We start from the raw sequence: 17786 nt of genomic DNA on the forward strand, positions 1-17786 counted from the left end.
AAGATGAATGAAAGTCTTACGGGTTTTTTCAAATGACTTAAGATAGGAAATTAATGACAGAATTTTTGGGTAAACTAACCCTTTATCATCTCTTACTTTGCCCAACATTTCATTTACCAAGAGTTAAATCATCTTTACAAATTCAAAATACTTTTTATTTCTGAGAAAATGTCTATAACCTGAAGAATTTAATGCAAGATATCGAACTGTTGTGGACAGCTGCCTTGATGGAAAGTGTCAACAAACGTGACACCACATTTTAGCCTCCCTTTTTCACTGAACACAATTCAACTCCACAAAAACAGCTCAGATAACCTCTGCTTTTAATAAATATGCATGTCACTCACAAGTGAGACTGACAGGAAAGCGTGGGTTGGAGAAGAGGAAAAGGATTGGCAAAGGACCTCGAGTCGGGATTTGAACTCCAGTTGCCAGAGGTACAGTTGTACTATGCCAAAGCACTAACCACTAGGCCATTAGTGCAGACAGTCACTCAGATTCTACATGTATAAATAAAATTTGAGAGTCGAACAAACCAGGATGTTGGTTGTCTCGTCTGCATGCAAGTGAATCTGTTTTGACTACATTTCTAAAGAAAAAAAAATACAAAAGTGACAAAAACTTGCACAGATTGGAATTAAGACTTTTATTTGACAGTTAAAATGAGTTTTGTTTGACATTTAAAATGAGTTGTGACCTTATAGCTGAAGTTTTTGGTTAGGGTTCTTCCTTTTTGGAGTAAGACTCCTCAAGACAGTCAATGGTTTGTTCAGAAGCAGCTCCAGACCTTCTCTCTTGGATCTCCGAGGGGAACAGCAGTCATTTGAGCTGTCTTGCAGCTTTCTAGCTGAGCCGTTTCTCTTGCTTGCGAAATTGAACACTGAATTTGATGATGTAGGTGAAGCAAAAGAATCCACCGGCCCTCTCCTTTCTGCACATCGTCCCTGCTTATGAAATAAAGACTCCCTCCGGTTGACACTGGGACTGGCAGCCAAGGTCCGAAAGCCATAAGGCGTGGTGACCTTACCAACATGTTCCAGAGACATGGCTGCACACGTCGAAGGGTCTGAGAGATCCTCTGTGGCAGATTTCTGCAGACGTTTCAGCTTCATCTTGGGGGTAAAATGACGTTTGGCAGAAATGCATGGTGAACCAGTGGAAGGCCGATGTCTAGGAGACTCTTCTTCTGGGCTTTCTGGAGATAACAGCTTATGTGTGTCCTCATCTTTTGATTTCTTAAGACACAGTTGAGGAGACAATGAAAACTTTGGAGGAATAATAAATTTTGGGATTCTTCCAGGGGTTAGTGGTAGATTTTGCCTGGAGAATCCTTTGGGTGTCATGATGTTCTCTAGACTGGCTGCATCTGCTCCACAAGCAAACATTTCGCAAACTTTATAGACAAAACCTCTGTCTTCTGAGATACTCCACAGATACTGAGGGTTTACTTCACTTGTAAGAGGCCTTGTTTAAAAGTTCTGATGAGTAGCAGGTGAACAGTATCACATTTGATTGGTTGACAGCTGAAATTCCTCTCAAGTGCTTTTTTTCTGTTAAAATACTTTCCCCATACTAGGGGTGTACCACCGGCTACAGCTTTGAGATATAGGGTGGGCCAATTGAAATTCCTGGTGGGCCCAGAGTTTTAACATTATTTTATTTTTTCCCATAACAAAATGTTATTTTATAACAAAAGAGGCAGGTCTTGAAAGTGACACTATATTTAGAGGTCTCAACACAAAAGAGCTTTTCTACAGGTACATTCTGGATCAGATTTTTACTTGCCCTGCAAAAATTTTCACTGGCTCCACCATAAAAAAAAAAAAAAAAGTATTAGTATTTTAATAAATATAAATACAAGTAAACAGTCAGTAATAAAATAAGAACAAATGAACAAATTACAAGCAATAGCACAAATAAATACAATCAGGGCAGGACTGAGAGGGCAGGAGCCCCTGGGATTGAGTTTATGTTTGGACCATACCTAAGCTACAAATGTCTCAAACTAGAACATCATTAAAGAGTAGCCAAAAATACACACACACACACACACACACACACATATATTTGCTTTGAGGTTTCTAGGACAATTAATATGCAACATGCCTAGCCTGAGATGAACAGTAAACATGCATTTTAGACTGGGACTAGGGTTAAGTCTGGTCTGTGAAACCGGGCTCAAATGCTGTAGTTTACTCTAGGGGACTTTTATTTTCACATTCAATATTTCCGTTCCGTGAGCCGGAAGTGACGCGCCTTTGTTGTGCATCTCGTCATTGCATAGCTGTTGTAGCGTATGTTGGCGGGTGTGTATAAAGTATTGGAAATGTTCATCATGTTTCGATAGAAACCTTGCTGCAAGATTAAATATGATATGCGGAATGTTCTGCTGCTCTGACAGTTATAATGGAGGTAACGTTAACGTTCCTGTTCCAGACAACACTACTGCTGTATCTTCTTGCAGTGTAGAAAGCTGCTGTCGCTTAAACTTAGGAATTAGATACCAAAACAAATATTTATAGTATAAAAAACATGAAAAATAAATATATGTTTCTTTCGGACAATGGGCTTTATCATAATAATCAGAATTAAGACTTAAGTGTTATTAAGAAGCGAGTGTACACATGTTTATTCTGTATCCTTATTTGGCATTTTGTCCCAACAGGTGTGAATATGGCATTGTAAGATGGATCAAACCCGAAAACGGAGATTAAATAACAGGAAAAGTGGGATTTCTCAGTGTAAAGTGGCTAGAGCTGAAGAGCCGGGGGAAGTTCCTGGGAGCAGAGATGACACTACAGGATCATACAGACACTTCAATACCATCAGAGCCTCCAGCCCACAATATGACAGTGCCAGTAAGACATGTCCAAAACCTAGTGAGCTACCTACCCGGACAGCAGTTTTGTCTATTATATGGACTCCTATAGTGCCCAAACACTGACTAGGATATCAGATACAGCCTAGATGTGCATTTCAGTGATGGTGAAAAGATTAGATATCTAAAAAATAAAGATAAATACAATAAAAATAAATACAATAAAAATAAATTGCTACCAAATACACAGTATATTTCTTTCTTGCACATTCTTATGTTTTCATATTCATATTTGAATGTACTACCACTAACTGAGAAGTACTACGGACAGTGGCAGTTCTACTATGGTAATACTGTGCTATTCCAGTACCTTGACCAAATACCATGTTGTTAATGATTATAGTAATATCAGAAAGTGTGCCTGTAAAGTCAGTGTCTGGATAATCAGAAACATTTGTGTGAATGCTGTCAGGTCAAGAACACCATGCTGCATGTACCCAGAAGCCTGAAGATGATGCTGTGAAGACCTTGAGCATGACGTTCGGTGAGTTCACAAAGGACTGTCTTCATTAGTGATATATTCATTGATATATTGACCAGGGGTGCATTTCCCAAAAGCATTGTGAGCCTAAGTTGAAACGGTAGAAATGTTGGACTTTGTTGGACATTTTGCTCAGTTTAAAGCTTTTGAATTGTGAGTTAAAATGATAAAACTATAGAGTAGGGTTTCCAAACTTTTTTGTTAGCTGAACCCATTAGATGTAAAATATTTACTCTGTGTTCTTTATATTAATATGTAAATATATTACTATTAGTATTTCTATACTACTATATTGTACCCACTGAGATTTTAAGTTAATATTTTTTGGGTGTTTTCCAATAATTTAACAGCACATTCACATGTTTAGTGTTCTCTGATGTTGATTAATAGTTGCAGTGGTGTTTTAAGAACCCAAACTGATTGAATATAATAATTATAAGCATATCATTATTGTAAATTATTGTTATTGTTAATATTATTATTATTATTATTATATAAATAACAATTAGAATTCAGTTTTACTCTAATTATAAAAAAAACTTGTGTAAATTACAATTGTGCTGTAAAATAAAAAATGGATATTTGATGATAATTATAAAAACATTTACAAACAAGTTAAAATATTAATATTCATGTTTTAAAATATTCACTTTAAAAATGTTCTAACCCTTGGGCTTTTAATAATCCAAAGCCTCAAGCTTTTATTTTTTTCAGAATATTGGCAAAATGCTGTAAACTTCTGTCCACAAAAATGGAAATGATGTGTATGTGAAAATAAATAATGGATAACTGGCACACGTTGTGTTCCTAAAAGCGTGTTAAACTTGCAGTGCATGCAAAGATGGAGTTCGATAATCACAATGAGTTGTATCAGGATTTTTAGTTCATTTAATTGTGCAGCCTCATTTTTTTATTTTTATTTTACATTTGATTTAATTAGTTTTTAGCCTTTCATCAACTCATGAACCCCTAGAGATTTGCAAATCCCTGTTTAGGAAACCCTGCTATAAATAAAACGATATCAAACGACCACACAAAACAGTCTGAAATGTGTTGCTCTTTTTCAGATAAGGAACAGTGTGGAACCCGTGCACTGGGCCGAAGGAAAGGTTTGAGAAGGAAAAGAGACACGGCTGGTGAAGCAGAAACTCAGCAGATGGAAGTTGAGGATGAAATCCAGCCAGAGGTCGAGATTGACCAAGAGCTGGACAGAGAACTGGAAAATAAATCTCGACAACATAACTTGACCTCTGCGAACGTTCGTAGCATCATTCATGTGAGTGTGGAGTGTTTATTAAAGACATTTGCTTAGGCATATGAAGCCTTTCATAATCATCTCTTTAACGTTGAATTCAGCATGTAGCTCAACATCTTTACTGTCCATTTGCAGGAAGTGATTACCAATGAGCATGTTGTGGCCATGATGAAAGCAGCTATCAGTGAAACTGAACCCATTCCTGTGTTTGTGAGTATAAATATTTTGTAATCAACTGCTCTGCTAAAAAGTGATTGGCAGTTTTTAAAGAGGTCATAAGATTCTATTTTAAAAGTTAAAGGGTTAGTTCACCCAAAAATGAAATTTCTGTCATTAATTACTCACCCTCATGTCGTTCCACACCTGTAAGACCTTTTTTCATCTTCAGAACACAAATTAAGATATTTTTTATTAAATCCAATGGTTCAATGAGGCCTCCATAGCCAACAAGTACACTCCCTTTTTCAAAAACATATTTAAAACAGTTCATGTGGCTACAGTGGTTTAACTTTAATATTATAAAGCAACGAGAATACTAAAATAGCGACTTAATTCAACAATGTCTAGTGATGGGCAATTTTTCATGAAGCTTTATGAATCTTTTGTTTTTCGAATCAGTGGTTTGAAGCTTGAATCAAACTGCCAAAGTCACGTAAGCTATTGAAGTTTCAAAACTCTTATGACGTAACAAAGCCTCGTTTACTGAAATCATGTGATTTTGGCGCTCTGAACCACTGATTCGAAACAAATTATTCTTAAAGCTTCAGAGCTTCATGAAGCAGTGTTTTGAAATCGCCCATCACAAGAAATTGTTGAATAAAGTCGCTATTTTGTTATTTTTGTTGCACAAGAAGTATTCTCGTCACTTTATAATATTAAAGTTGAACCAATGTAGTCACATGAACTGTTTCAAATATGTTTTTAGTAGCTTTCTGGGCATTGACAAAGGGAGTGTTATTGTTGGCGATGCAGGCCTTACTGAGCCATTGGATTTCATAAAAAATATCTAAATTTGTGTTCTGAAGATGAATGAAGGTCTTACGGGTGTGGAAGGACATGAGGGTGAGTAATTAATGACAGAATTTTCATTTTTGGGTGAACTAACCCTTTAATTGTTTTGATTATTGGGTGTAGTAGAATTTTTTTTTTTTAAAAATTAAAAAGGTTAACATGCTTTAATGTTCAAAAAACACATTATTTTTCACACACTGTACATTATTGTAGCTCCAGCAGAACTTCTAAACTCTTTCTCTGCGACATGATGACAACACTTCAATTCACTGAAACCTTGCCTTCTTCCTTTGCTTGTGCTAATATTTCATATTGTGACGTGGACATTTGAGGAAGTAATATCTGGACTTCGACTATGAGCTTTGTTACTTTGCAGATTGTACAAACGGATATGCACAAACAGATACATTACACACTAAAGGAAAAACATTAAAAAGCATCACATGTCCCCTTTAAGCTCACACATTTCTCTCTGTCTCTCAGGAACCCAAGATGACTCGTTCTAAACTGAAGGAGGTTGTGGAGAGAGGAGTTGTAAGTTGCTTCGATTGTATAGAAGCTGTAAAGTATCATGCATTACACTGCTGCATATTTACAATTATCTATTTTAATTTTGCAGTATTTATTTACAGTTATATATTTCAATATAGCTACCTAACATTTCAGCTCGTTAGCAATGAAAAATGAGACCTGAGACATAAAACATTAATAAATGCAATGAGGTGGGTTTGATGTTTTTCTAGGTCATTCCTGCTTGGAACATTTCGCCAATTAAGAAGCCATCAGAGGTGAAGGTAACCAGCAATAAATCATGTACAAGAACAGGACCATGCCATTATACGCAAAATGTACAAATAGTGTTTGCGCTTACAGAAGGGACCCCAGTTTGTGGATATTCCTTTAGAAGAGGAAGACTCCTCTGATGAAGAGTATCGGCCCGATGAAGAGGAGGAGGATGAGACCGCTGAGGAGGTTGGAGAGAAAGATTTTTGTGTCATTTGATACTTCTTTGTCACAACGGATTTGTAGAGACTGTGTTTGTGTGTGTGCATTGTAGACTCTTCTAGAAAGTGACTTCGAGAATTCATCTTCTCCACGGGGCAGTCGAGTGAACCTTCACAGATCGAACTCTGAACATGAGGAGGACGCAGCCAGCAGTTCCAGACTGGTAAGACTCTGTATATGAACATTCTATAGCTAAAAAGTAATATGTATTTTTCAATATTTTGTTGTTGAAATTAAAAAATTAAAGAAGCCATCATTTCAACCAAAAGAAGATTCAAAATGTTTAATGCAAGAAGCAGAATACAACATAGTTTCATTTAACATAGTTTAGATTACTATACACAAAAATATATTTTTTTACAATTTCTATAGAACCTTCGCAGATCCAGGCACCTGACAGTTGCTGTTACCCCAATGGGGCCTCCCCCACCACCACCGGCCCCCTCCAGGGCCCCACCAGAGTGCAGCTTCTTAGAGAAACTCCATGCGGTAGATGAGGAGCTGGCCATCGGCCCAGACTGCATGGAGTCATACCAGGTGCATCTCACTTAACTCCTGCCATTTGTTCGTTGGGTTGATGGTTAAACAAAAATAAAAATTAAATAAGGCGTTACTATATTAGCTGTATCGCGTTTCTATTTACAGTATAACCAAGAAGTATTTTGACTTTTAAGTCACATGGAATGTAATTGCAAACAAATGATCAAACCATGTATTTTTTATTTTTTCATTTATCTTGTCCCTCAAGCAAAACAATTTACTGAAAAATTTTGTTTTAGTTTGAGTTTATAAAAAAAAAAAGATAATACACTACCATTCAGAATTTTGGGGTTGGTAAGATTTTTAAATGTGTCTGAAAGATGTCTCTTATGCTCACCAAGGCTGCATTTATTTGATCAAAAATACAGTAAAAACATTAATATTGTGAAACATTATTACAATTTAAAAGGGTTATGACGTTAGAAATCAAATTTGCCTTGATCTTTTGACATATATAAGAGGTCTTTGTACCATTAAAACATCCTCCTCATTATAAACAAAGCATTTATTTAATCAAGCTCCAAAAATGGCTCATTTTGATATTGCAGGATTTGTGACATCACAAAATGAGTATAGTTTTACATCATCGCACCTAGGCCGCGGCCACTGGCATTCAGTCACTTAAAGGTGCTACAGAGGATCTTTTCGTCAACTGAGAAACCAAAGACTGTTAGTGAGTTTTTGAAATGAGCGCGTGCGTAAGAACAACCTCCCTCCTTCACAGCTCATTTCGAGGGAACGTCTCCCAAAACTTGTGCACGAGTATTGGAACACGAGTGTTTACCGCCGGCATTCGCTGTGTCGTATTAGTGGATTCATTATGTCGGACTCACCGCAGGTAACTCATAATCTGCAGTTGTTACTCCTGTCTCCTGACAAAAACATTGCATGCGGTGCCTGTGGAGTGTGGAAAGTTACTGGAGCGCGCAGCTGCGCACGTCTCTCACAAGGAACGTCATTGCAGTGATTGACAAGCCAGAGGGCCAATCCGCGCACGTCTCTCACAAGGAACGTCACGGCAGTGATTGACAAGCCAGAGGGCCAATCGTTTACGCGATGATCGTGTAAATGATTGGCTGATCATGTTTTTAAGGCCCCACCTCGTGCACAGATGATGTATATTAATATTATTCCTTTCAGTGCACCTAATAAATAGTCTTTTATCAGTTAGTAAAGACAGTTTCAAGTAATATTGCAAAAATGTATAAAACAAAACATCCTCTGTAGCACCTTTAACTGCTGACGTTTGCCTACACTGGATGTGAGCATTGGGTCAAAAGAAAATAGAACCCACTATAATCACTGATGCGGTCAACACTGGATACAGTATACAGATGTGAGTTCAGTTTCTGGCATACTCCATAAACTTGAGTCTGACGACAACAGGATGTTAAAGAACGTTTCCTTTTTTTGTGACTCTGTACAGACTTTAGAAGGATCAAAGCATCTTTGCAAAGGATCTTTGCATTATTTTTTGTTTTGTAAACGAGGCACAGTGTAATGGAGAGTTCGCAAATAAACTTTTTTTGAAAGATTAAGCAGCCAACTGTACTGAACTGACAACCCTTAAAGGAGCTGCTCCTTAAAAATTGATCATTTAAGACAGAGGGTCAGAATGAAGGTTAAAAAGAATAGTTAATAGTTATTAATAATAATAATAATATTTATTTATTTTTTATATCATCATAATATTATAAGTGAACCTCAAGGAACATCTTTAAAGGACACCTCAAGGACCTCTTTAAAATAGCTGTTGTCTATTTTAGTTATTTTTTCCTGTGATGGCAAAGCTGAATTTTCAGCTGCCATTTCTCCAGTCTTCAGTGTCACATGATCCTTCAGAAATCATTCTAATATGCTGATTTGCTGCTCAAGAAACATTTCTTATTATTATCAATGTTGAAAATACTGATATTTCTGTCGAAACCGTGATAGATATTTTTTCATGAATCTTTGATGAATAGAAAGTTCAAAAGAACAACTTTTATTTTAAGTATTATTTTTAATATTTCTTAAAACGGAATCTCTATTTGGCATTAGAGTCTCACTAGCGCTAATGGAGAGGAGAGCCTGATTTCATTTCGAACGCGATCCAAACGACCATTGAGAGATGTCCCTCTGGGCCGGCTGGAGGCGGAGCTACGTGCTCCTGACATCACTCCAGATATGTATGAGTTTGGCTCCGCCCCTGAGGACAGAGAATGGACGCAGTGGCTGCAGGGACTCATGAGTTCAGATATGGAGAATGAAGGTACGTACGGGCCGAAATAGAACACATGCATGAGCTTCCTTAGATGTGTTTCTCAAAAATGCTCTTATTCTCTTGCCAGAGGAGGGTGATGATGAAGATGACCCCGAGTACAATTTTCTGGCTGAAATTGATGAGCCTGATGTGGAGGACTATAGGAATGACAAGGCAGTGCGCATCACCAGTGAGTTCATTTGAGAGAAATGGTTGGCAGATTATTTGTGCTAGTTTGATATTAATCACCTTCTTTCCTTTGTTACTCAGAAAAGGAAGTGAATGACTTGATGGAGGAACTATTTGACGCAGTAAGGATTATAATTCATATCTTATAATCTTATAAATAAGGATGTGCATGAAAACATGTTTTCAAAATTGATTAGTCATCGGTTGCTTGATCAAAAGGGCCAAATAATTTCCACAATGTGAAAAAACGTGGACGAAATCGCAGAATCCAGTCTTAAAAATGGATTTTACTCTAACGCAATGCTTCAAAAGTTGGATTCATAAATCAAAAGTAGGGCTATACACTTGACCAAACTGCTATATGAACTAGTGAAAAGCATGCTTTTAAAATATGAATTAAATCATTATTAAAATATTAATGATTTAATTATGCATTTAGTTTCATCTAGTAAGTTTTATGCTATTCATTTATTTGCCACCATTTTTATTTTTATAATAAATTTGTATTAAATCATAAAAAAAAACTGAATCCACAAGAATGACAACAGACAACACAGATTTTCTGGATTCATATGGCACTATTACTTAGAATTTTAATAAATTATTAAATTGTTAAAGTTTTATAAATTCAAATGATTAGATATCCTTTTTGATTATTACAATTTAATAAACTATTAAAACAGAATCCAGAAAATTTGAAATGAAAAACATGGAATATGGGAAGAAATCTAAAATGAAATTTGCAGGGGGAAAAAGGGATTTTGAAGGGCCCTAATAAATGATCAGCTACAATAGTAGTTAAAAAAATTCAATCAGTTAGGTAGTTGTGGAACTGTCAATACCCATCCCTACTTATAACATGTATCTGTTTTTCTTTTCTTTTCTGTACTAAACTCTTTCTCCATTAACTGCAGTTTCAGGATGACTTAGGGGGTCAGGAAGAAGAAGGACATGAAGAAGAAGAGGAAAAAGAGGAGGAGGAGAGTCCCCTGCAGGAGCCGCCTGGCATTCTGGAAAATATTCAGTATGTCCATTCTCAGCTTCACAACCACCACATCATATGCTTAGATGACACAACTGATATACAATTGCACTTTGAGGTGAAATGTTTGCTGTGTGTAGGTATGAGGACCCTTTAGCAGATGTCTTGAAGCAGCGGTATCGCACAGTACGGGAGCAGCTGGCAGCTGTGAGGAAACGGAAGGCTCTGCTGAAGAGCAAAGGAGTGTCTGAAGCTCCAGCCTGCCCTCAACGCCCCTCCAGCCCCATAACATCCATGACCCTGAACGCAGCTCAGAAACTACAGCTACAGCAACAGATCCAGCAGGTCTAGAAAGATTGATGCTTTCATTTGGTCAATGTAAAGAAGTGCAACTAACAAACTGTTCTCCTTTGTCTTTTAATAATTAGATTGTATATGTCTTTAAGGAGAAGTTTGGCAGTTTTTATTCATGGGGTTTTCTCTGGCTTTTTTGTTTGTCCTGCAGCATGTGCAGCTCCTCACGCAGGTGAACATGTTGAGCAGCTCAGTCAAGGGTCTGGAGACAGAGGCTTCAACAAGCAGACAGTTCTTGGTAAGACGTACACACATATTTCAGAAAAAAAAAAAGCAGAATGTACACAGATACATGTTAATATCATCTATCATTTTCTCTTATTTCCATTGTACTCTCTCAGTTGGAGCTGCAGATGTTTGCCCAGCGTGGAGAGCAGACTTGTGGTCCAGCAGAGCAAGGCTTCACCAGCATCTTCAAAGCCTGCAACCTTCAGAGTGCTATTTCTCTGCTGGAGGAACTAGATCAGTCACCCAAGCGGGACCCTACAGTCCCGAGGCCATGTTTTCCTGGTAATTTATCTAAATGTGGCTTCCTTTGTATACTCTTACATATTCCCTTCAGTGTCTGAAAGCCATATAGTTTTAGTCAGTGTAAGTTAAAGAAGTCTTATTTATACTCACCATCTGATTGTAATAGTAATTGTGAAACAATGCACACTTTTTTTGCCAATTGTAAATGGAAACTTTCTAGCGTTAATCTTTTTACTCTTTATTTGCATGATTAATTGTGTAGGATGTCAGTTTCCTGCTTCTTTGGCCTGGTTGATGGCGACTCGGCCAGTGTTTCTCTACCCAGAGCTACTTCCTTCAATCCAGCTGCGCCCTTCTAGATTCAAAGGACAGTTTACTTCAGCAGAAGATTGGTACTACATTCACGAATCATTATACATTCTTTAAAAAGTTATTCAAACAACACTGCTTTACTGATGATCTCTCTGTCTTCAGTCTTGTTGTTCTAGGTCATAAGCACTTAATAAGTACCCTACACCCACTGCAGATGACTTGTCGTTATCTGCTTGCTGCTAGGAGCTTTGTCAGTGTGAAATCACACATCCGTGAAGCATGTCATAAGCCCTTTCCCAATGTCATCAAGGTGAGTGAATGAACAGAATATAGAAAAAAATGATCATGACTTTGAGACGGCATATTGAAAATTATGATACAGTGATCCTTTTGATTTAGAAGGAAGAAATATGTAGGCTCATTTTTTTTTGTACTTGAATTTATTGGCCAGACTGTGACTGCACACATACTTTGCATGTATAAAACTTGAGCATGTATAAAACCTAATTGAAAAATACACAACAGATTTGCAATATGCATATTTATTACACAACTACATATTTCACCACAAGTAAGATTTTCACACTGATCAGACTTACTCAGATCAGACACTCATCAGATAACACACAGAAATGTCTCCAAGCGTAAACACTTTCAACCCGTGTGACCCTTTGAAAAATCTCTATGGGTAAATATTTCACCCTCATTTCAGACATACTTTTTGGCGGGGAAATGCCCCTCCATGCCCTTGGCCTGTAAGAGGGTGAGTCCTTGTGACCAGCGCCCCCCAGTGGAGAGAGAAAAGAGCCTCATGCCTGCTTGGCTCTCGGTATAACTGCATATAATCTTGCTCTGTTCTTCATTTTCTGTATTTACTAAGTGGTGAAAATCAGATTTAAATGTAATCTGTAACCTTTCTCTCCTGTAGACAAACCTTAAGTGCATTTATGAGCATGTAAGAATGTTTAACCAACCATCTGGAAACTCAAAGACTTCTAATCCGGCAGAAGAAACCAATGAGTCTCCAGGTCCAGAACCAGATTATAGCTTCTCTCCAGGCACATGTTACCCTCCCAGCCTTCCTGAAGACCTTGCTAAGGCACTTGAACCTTCACCTCAGGGTCTCTGCAAAAAGAAAAAAAACAAGACTTCTAAATCCATCAAGCCTTTAAAACCTCCCCCGTTAGCTGAGGAGTTAGAGGTGGTCCTCAACCAGTTACCAACACTTTTACCAAAAGCTGTTACGGTTTCAAGTCCGTCGCTTTCCCACTCTCCTCATGTCGCACCGGTTCCGAATCCGTGCTTTTTTGGAAATGAAGCTATGAACGGGCCTGTAGAGAGAGCGATCATACTATCTAGCATGTCAAACGTGTCTCCAGTGGGACGAAACCAAGGTGGTGCAGTTGTCACTTTACCAACTGCTCCAGTCCCACCTGAACTGAGCTCTTCAAGGGCTGCTCCTGTGAAAAATGCTGTAGAAACACCAATGGGTGTCTCTGGTTCTCCAAAGGGAGCTCAGGTTGGTGCAACCCAGGGGGGAGTAATCATCACTTTACCTACTGCTATGACACCAGAGCTGAATTCTTGTTCTTCAGGGCATATAACTGTGAACCAAACTGTGCAAATAGTCGCCTCTAATGTTGAACCAGCTTCTCCAAGAGGGTCAAACCTCATCATTACCCTTCAACCGCCTCCAGTTCCCAACACCTTAATATATCCCACCCCCATCATAAAGACGAAAGCCCCATTGGCTACAGATCATATTAGTCAACGCTGTGGCACACTGCTTAAACTTATACCGAGGGACTCTGGTGGTCTATCTCAAGTAGGTCAAAAACCTCTTAATCGGTTTCTTCTCCTCCCTCCAGGCTATGTGTTTGCAAACAGTAGCTTTGGCCATCAAACCTTAAAACACTCATCAGCTCATAATAGCACAGAGGTGAAACACAGTAAGCAACAGAGTACACCAGACAATTTCCACAGCACTGATGGGCCACCACAGATGTCCTCCATTCAAGATACTCTTACTGAGTGCTCACAAGAAACTGCATCAATAGAAGAAGAGCTGAATAATGATGATGGAGTTGAGAATGAGGTGGACTCCAGAGAGCTGTTTCTCACACTTTCTGAATCCTCTGGGAGCCCGACGCCCAGCATCGACGGGGAAAATTCTGACATTGAGATGGTTTTGGACAGGAGAGAGAAACTAGAGGAGCAGAAAGCAAAAGAAAGGCAAGGTAGCAGTAGGCAGACTGGGGAGGAGGAAACCGGTGGAGCTAACAATGTTTCAGACATTTTGTCTGTGCCAGAACTTCAGGTCAGATCATTTTTACATTTTTCATGATATTAATGAACTGAATACTAATACTGAATACTAATTTTGTAAACCTCATAAAGCCTTGTCTTTCTGTTAGTTCACCCCTACATGAAAAGTCATTTATTTCTCATCCTCATGTCGTTCCTCACCCATAAGAGTTTCGTTCATCTTCAGAACAGAAATGAAGATTTTTTTGATGACATCTGAGAGATGTCTCTCCATTGACTGCCTTTGCAACTTGATCTTTGACACCTCAAAAAGTTCATAAAGAGGTCGTAATACTAATCCATATGAATCGAGCAGTTTAGTCCAAATTTTCTGAAGAGACACTTTATATGATTGAACGGATTTAATATAGGCTTTTACTCGGATATAAACTTGCTCAAACGTGCTGTGCAACCAATGAGGTTAATTTTTGTGTGTTACGCAGCACGTTTGAGCTTTCGGAAGAGGTTTTTTCATGCGTCATTCCAGTTAGGTTGCGCATCTGCTTATGTTCACTGATCAAGGTTTATATGCAAGTAAAATCCTAAATGAAATCTGTTCCTCATAAAAAGCAAATGAGTCTCTTCAAAAAAAATAGACCAGCTCAGTTCATATGGATTAGTTTTCCAGTATCTTTGTGAACTTTTTGAAGCATCAAAGATCAACTTGCAAAGGCAGTCAATGAAGGAACAGACGTCTCTCAGATTTCACAAAAAGTTCTTCATTTGTGTTCTGAAGATGAATGAAAGTCTTGCGGGTTTGAAACGACATGATGATGGTGAGTAATTAATGACAGAATTTTCATTTTTGGGTGAACTAACCCATTAAGAACCTGCCAAGAATGTGTCCTGTCAAATTTCACTCAAATCAAAAGCCTAAAAAATGTGTTTTTCTATTTACTCTTATTCTAGTCTTTATTTTACTCTTTACTTAATAGCTGAAGTTCATGTATTTTGTATTTATGAGATGTTTCATTTAATTAATTAACATTATCGTTGTAAACAGCAGGAAACCATGGAGAAATTCTCACATCTGGCCACAAAGACAAGATCTGAAAAGGAAGGAATACTAGATGATGTTAAATCAAACCATCAACCTTCAGGTCAGTGCAGTCATTATATTGGAGTACACCAAAAACAAGATTTCAATGTGAATTCAACACATTCTGTAGCTGAAAAATAGCTGTAATAGTAAGCGGGCACATTTACAGGAATGGCTTATTAATGTTAATCTAAACTGAATAAATGTGGCACTCTCAGATGCCCATCGTACCCGCACTGAGGAGATGGCTGTGGAAGCCCCTTTTGTCCTTCACAATGATGCACCTGATGACGATCCCTACAGAGATGCTAAAGATGTTGCCTTTGCCCAAGCTTACCTGGAGAAGGCAAGAAATATTTAGATGTGCACATACAATATTTATATTAAGTATTTTTGCTTGTCAGATCAGATTTTACAGGTCCATATTCAGTCTGAAATGTCCCAGAACTGTCTGTCCCCAGGTATATGAGATGCTGCAGATGGTGCCAGGGAAGGTGGACGAGTTCCTGCGTGTTCTATCTGAGTTTGAGAAAAATCCAGAAAGTCGCACGTCACTAGAGCTGCTGACAAGACTCAAGCCTGTGCTGAACGACTGGCCTGAACTGCTTCAAGATTTTGCTGCGTTCCTGCATCCGGATCAAGCCAGAGAGTGTGGCTTGGTAGAGGAGAATTAGCAATACTTTCATATGCATGGCTAAATATACCACACGATCATAACGTTTCATGGTACAAATTTATGCTGTTCTTAATGTGTTGCTTTAGCTGGCAGAACAGCAGGCGTTTGAGCGCAGCAGACGGTTTCTACGCCAACTAGAGTGTACTTTTGGAGAACAATCAGCACTCTACAGAAAGGTGGTGCATATTTTACAAAGTGGTCCATCACAGGATCTTGCTGACTTCAAAGAGGTACTAAAAAGGGCACAAGCAGACAAACAGTCCTGCCTTCTTATTGTGGCATTTTAGAATGTCTTATCTTTCTTTTTATTTTCAGATGAAAGCTCAAATAACATTGCTGTTCCGTGATCACACTGACTTGCTGGAGGAATTCTGGGAATTTTTTAAGCAGCTATACCCTCAAGTGCAAGATGTGGATCATGCAGACAATGTGTCCAATGTGGAAACGAATCAGGGCTTGGAAGAAAGCCAGCCATATGAGCCAACCAGAATTGTCATACCAGATAAAAAAATGGAGCCAGTCAAAACAGCCATTAAACATAGAAGAAAAAGAGAGAAACATGCTAAGGTATCGCATGAGGAGGCCCCCTCTTATAGTATAGCCACCTGAATTGTGTTCTCCGATTTTTCTTTTCTTTTTTTCTGTTTTATCTGGCTTTAATCTAACACAGTACATAATTATCATCTCTCTCAGATGGCAAAAAACAACAAGGCCAAGAAAAACAGTGCAGAGTTGGAAAAGGATGCAGCTGAAGCTTCTTCAGTTGACAGTCAACAGTCTTTATCTAATACCACAGGAAGCTCAGTCTGTGCCAAAAATATCTCCCGCACGCCAAATGGGAAAAAAGTAGTTCTCTGGACGAGGTTAGAATTGTTGTGCAACATTCATGTCTGACACAATACATCCATTTTTTTTTTTCCCCAGAAAAGATCACTTAATTTCAGAAATATTTTTGTTGTTATCAGGATTCTGTGCCATTCAGAATCAAATTGAAGGGCCCTTCTAGTCTTTCATTTAAATAGAGGTCACAAACAGGATGTAAAATTTAAAAAAATAAATTTAAGTTTTAAGAATATAGATAAATTCATGTGCTGTAAGTTCATCACATATGATCTCACTTTTGGATCCATTAGATTTTAAAAACGTGTTGCTACTAAAAGTATGTATATATGTATGTATGCATGTATGTGTGTGTGTGTGTGTATAATATATATATACTTTTAGTAGCAGCAACACATTTTTAAAATAGCCTGTTCTATTCAAATTCGCAGTAATTAACTGAAAGGAAGCCCATGCTTAATTTCTGATTCTTGTGCAACCCAGGTTATTTATTTATATAGGTTGCTGACTTAGCTGTGTACCTCTACAAAAGTGAAGTTTAGATGTATATTCATGTTATAAAATGAATGTATCTGTTTTGTTTGTGTGATGATAAGGGAGGCAGACCGTGTAATACTGACCACCTGTCAGCGGAGAGGAGCTAAGCCAGCCACGTTTCATACCATTGCAGCCCAGCTTGGCAACAAAACAGCCAGTGAGGTTTGAGCTCTTTCTTTTACTTTCAGAGGCTTTTCTCACAAAGATCATGTCTGAGTCACATTTCACTTAATCCATCTAATCCAGTGTATACTGCAGTTAGGTCAACCATTATAAGTCACATCTTAGGAAAACAACCCATTTTTCCTTTTTCTCCTTAGGTTTTTGAACGCTTTCAAGACCTCATTAAGTTGTTCCGCAAATCCAGCAAGTTACATCACACATGCCAATCGGACACAGAGCTCCAGTCCGGCACAATAGAAGATGAACCAGACTGAGATTAAAATTGTTGAACAATAAGACTTGAACAATGACTGCAGGCTGGACCTGCTGCCTGAATTGATTCAGAAACAACACTTTTTTCCTGATGAACTTGAACAAAAGAAACACCATATTGTATTGAAAGGATAGTCCACCCAAAAATGAAAATTCTGTCATCATTTACTCACCCTTAAGTAGTTCCAAACCTGTATGAACTTATTTGTTCTGCTGAAAGAAGATATCTGGAAAA

At 38.1% G+C, this 17786-nt stretch overlaps 1 protein-coding gene across 3 annotated transcripts; it reads left to right on the top strand.

The window, feature by feature from the left end:
- The first annotated feature begins 2232 nt into the window (after positions 1 to 2232).
- On the top strand, positions 2233 to 17745 carry gon4la (gon-4 like a). Of its 3 annotated transcripts, none has more exons than XM_048201160.1 (29): positions 2233 to 2412; positions 2666 to 2858; positions 3291 to 3362; positions 4427 to 4635; positions 4750 to 4824; positions 6109 to 6159; positions 6369 to 6419; positions 6499 to 6597; positions 6683 to 6793; positions 7003 to 7167; positions 9211 to 9421; positions 9501 to 9602; positions 9683 to 9723; positions 10516 to 10625; positions 10724 to 10928; positions 11089 to 11175; positions 11279 to 11447; positions 11671 to 11800; positions 11883 to 12030; positions 12433 to 12549; positions 12649 to 14037; positions 15028 to 15124; positions 15282 to 15409; positions 15525 to 15722; positions 15826 to 15969; positions 16055 to 16306; positions 16433 to 16602; positions 17176 to 17278; positions 17437 to 17744. In XM_048201160.1, the coding sequence occupies exons 2-29, from the start codon at positions 2687 to 2689 to the stop codon at positions 17551 to 17553; spliced, it is 4923 nt and encodes a 1640-aa protein (XP_048057117.1). In that variant the 5' UTR covers positions 2233 to 2412; positions 2666 to 2686; the 3' UTR covers positions 17554 to 17744. The 3 variants fall into 3 exon arrangements, with proteins under 3 accessions (XP_048057117.1, XP_048057118.1, XP_048057119.1); XM_048201161.1 differs by having other exon boundaries at positions 15031 to 15124; XM_048201162.1 differs by lacking the exons at positions 2233 to 2412; positions 2666 to 2858 and adding an exon at positions 2871 to 3165 and having other exon boundaries at positions 17437 to 17745.
- Positions 17746 to 17786: the final 41 nt, after the last annotated feature.

Source organism: Megalobrama amblycephala, linkage group LG9, assembly GCF_018812025.1.
Source record: "Megalobrama amblycephala isolate DHTTF-2021 linkage group LG9, ASM1881202v1, whole genome shotgun sequence".
In the NCBI taxonomy this organism is placed as follows: Eukaryota; Metazoa; Chordata; class Actinopteri; order Cypriniformes; family Xenocyprididae; genus Megalobrama; species Megalobrama amblycephala.

Excerpts from the sequence above, each read along its gene's own strand:
- gon4la (XM_048201160.1), top strand. The coding sequence starts at position 2,687 with ATGGATCAAACCCGAAAACGGAGATTAAATAACAGGAAAAGTGGGATT. Across the intron at positions 3,363-4,426 it reads GACCTTGAGCATGACGTTCG|ATAAGGAACAGTGTGGAACC; the intron begins GTGAGTTCACAA and ends GCTCTTTTTCAG. Across the intron at positions 15,970-16,054 it reads ATCTTGCTGACTTCAAAGAG|ATGAAAGCTCAAATAACATT; the intron begins GTACTAAAAAGG and ends TTTTATTTTCAG.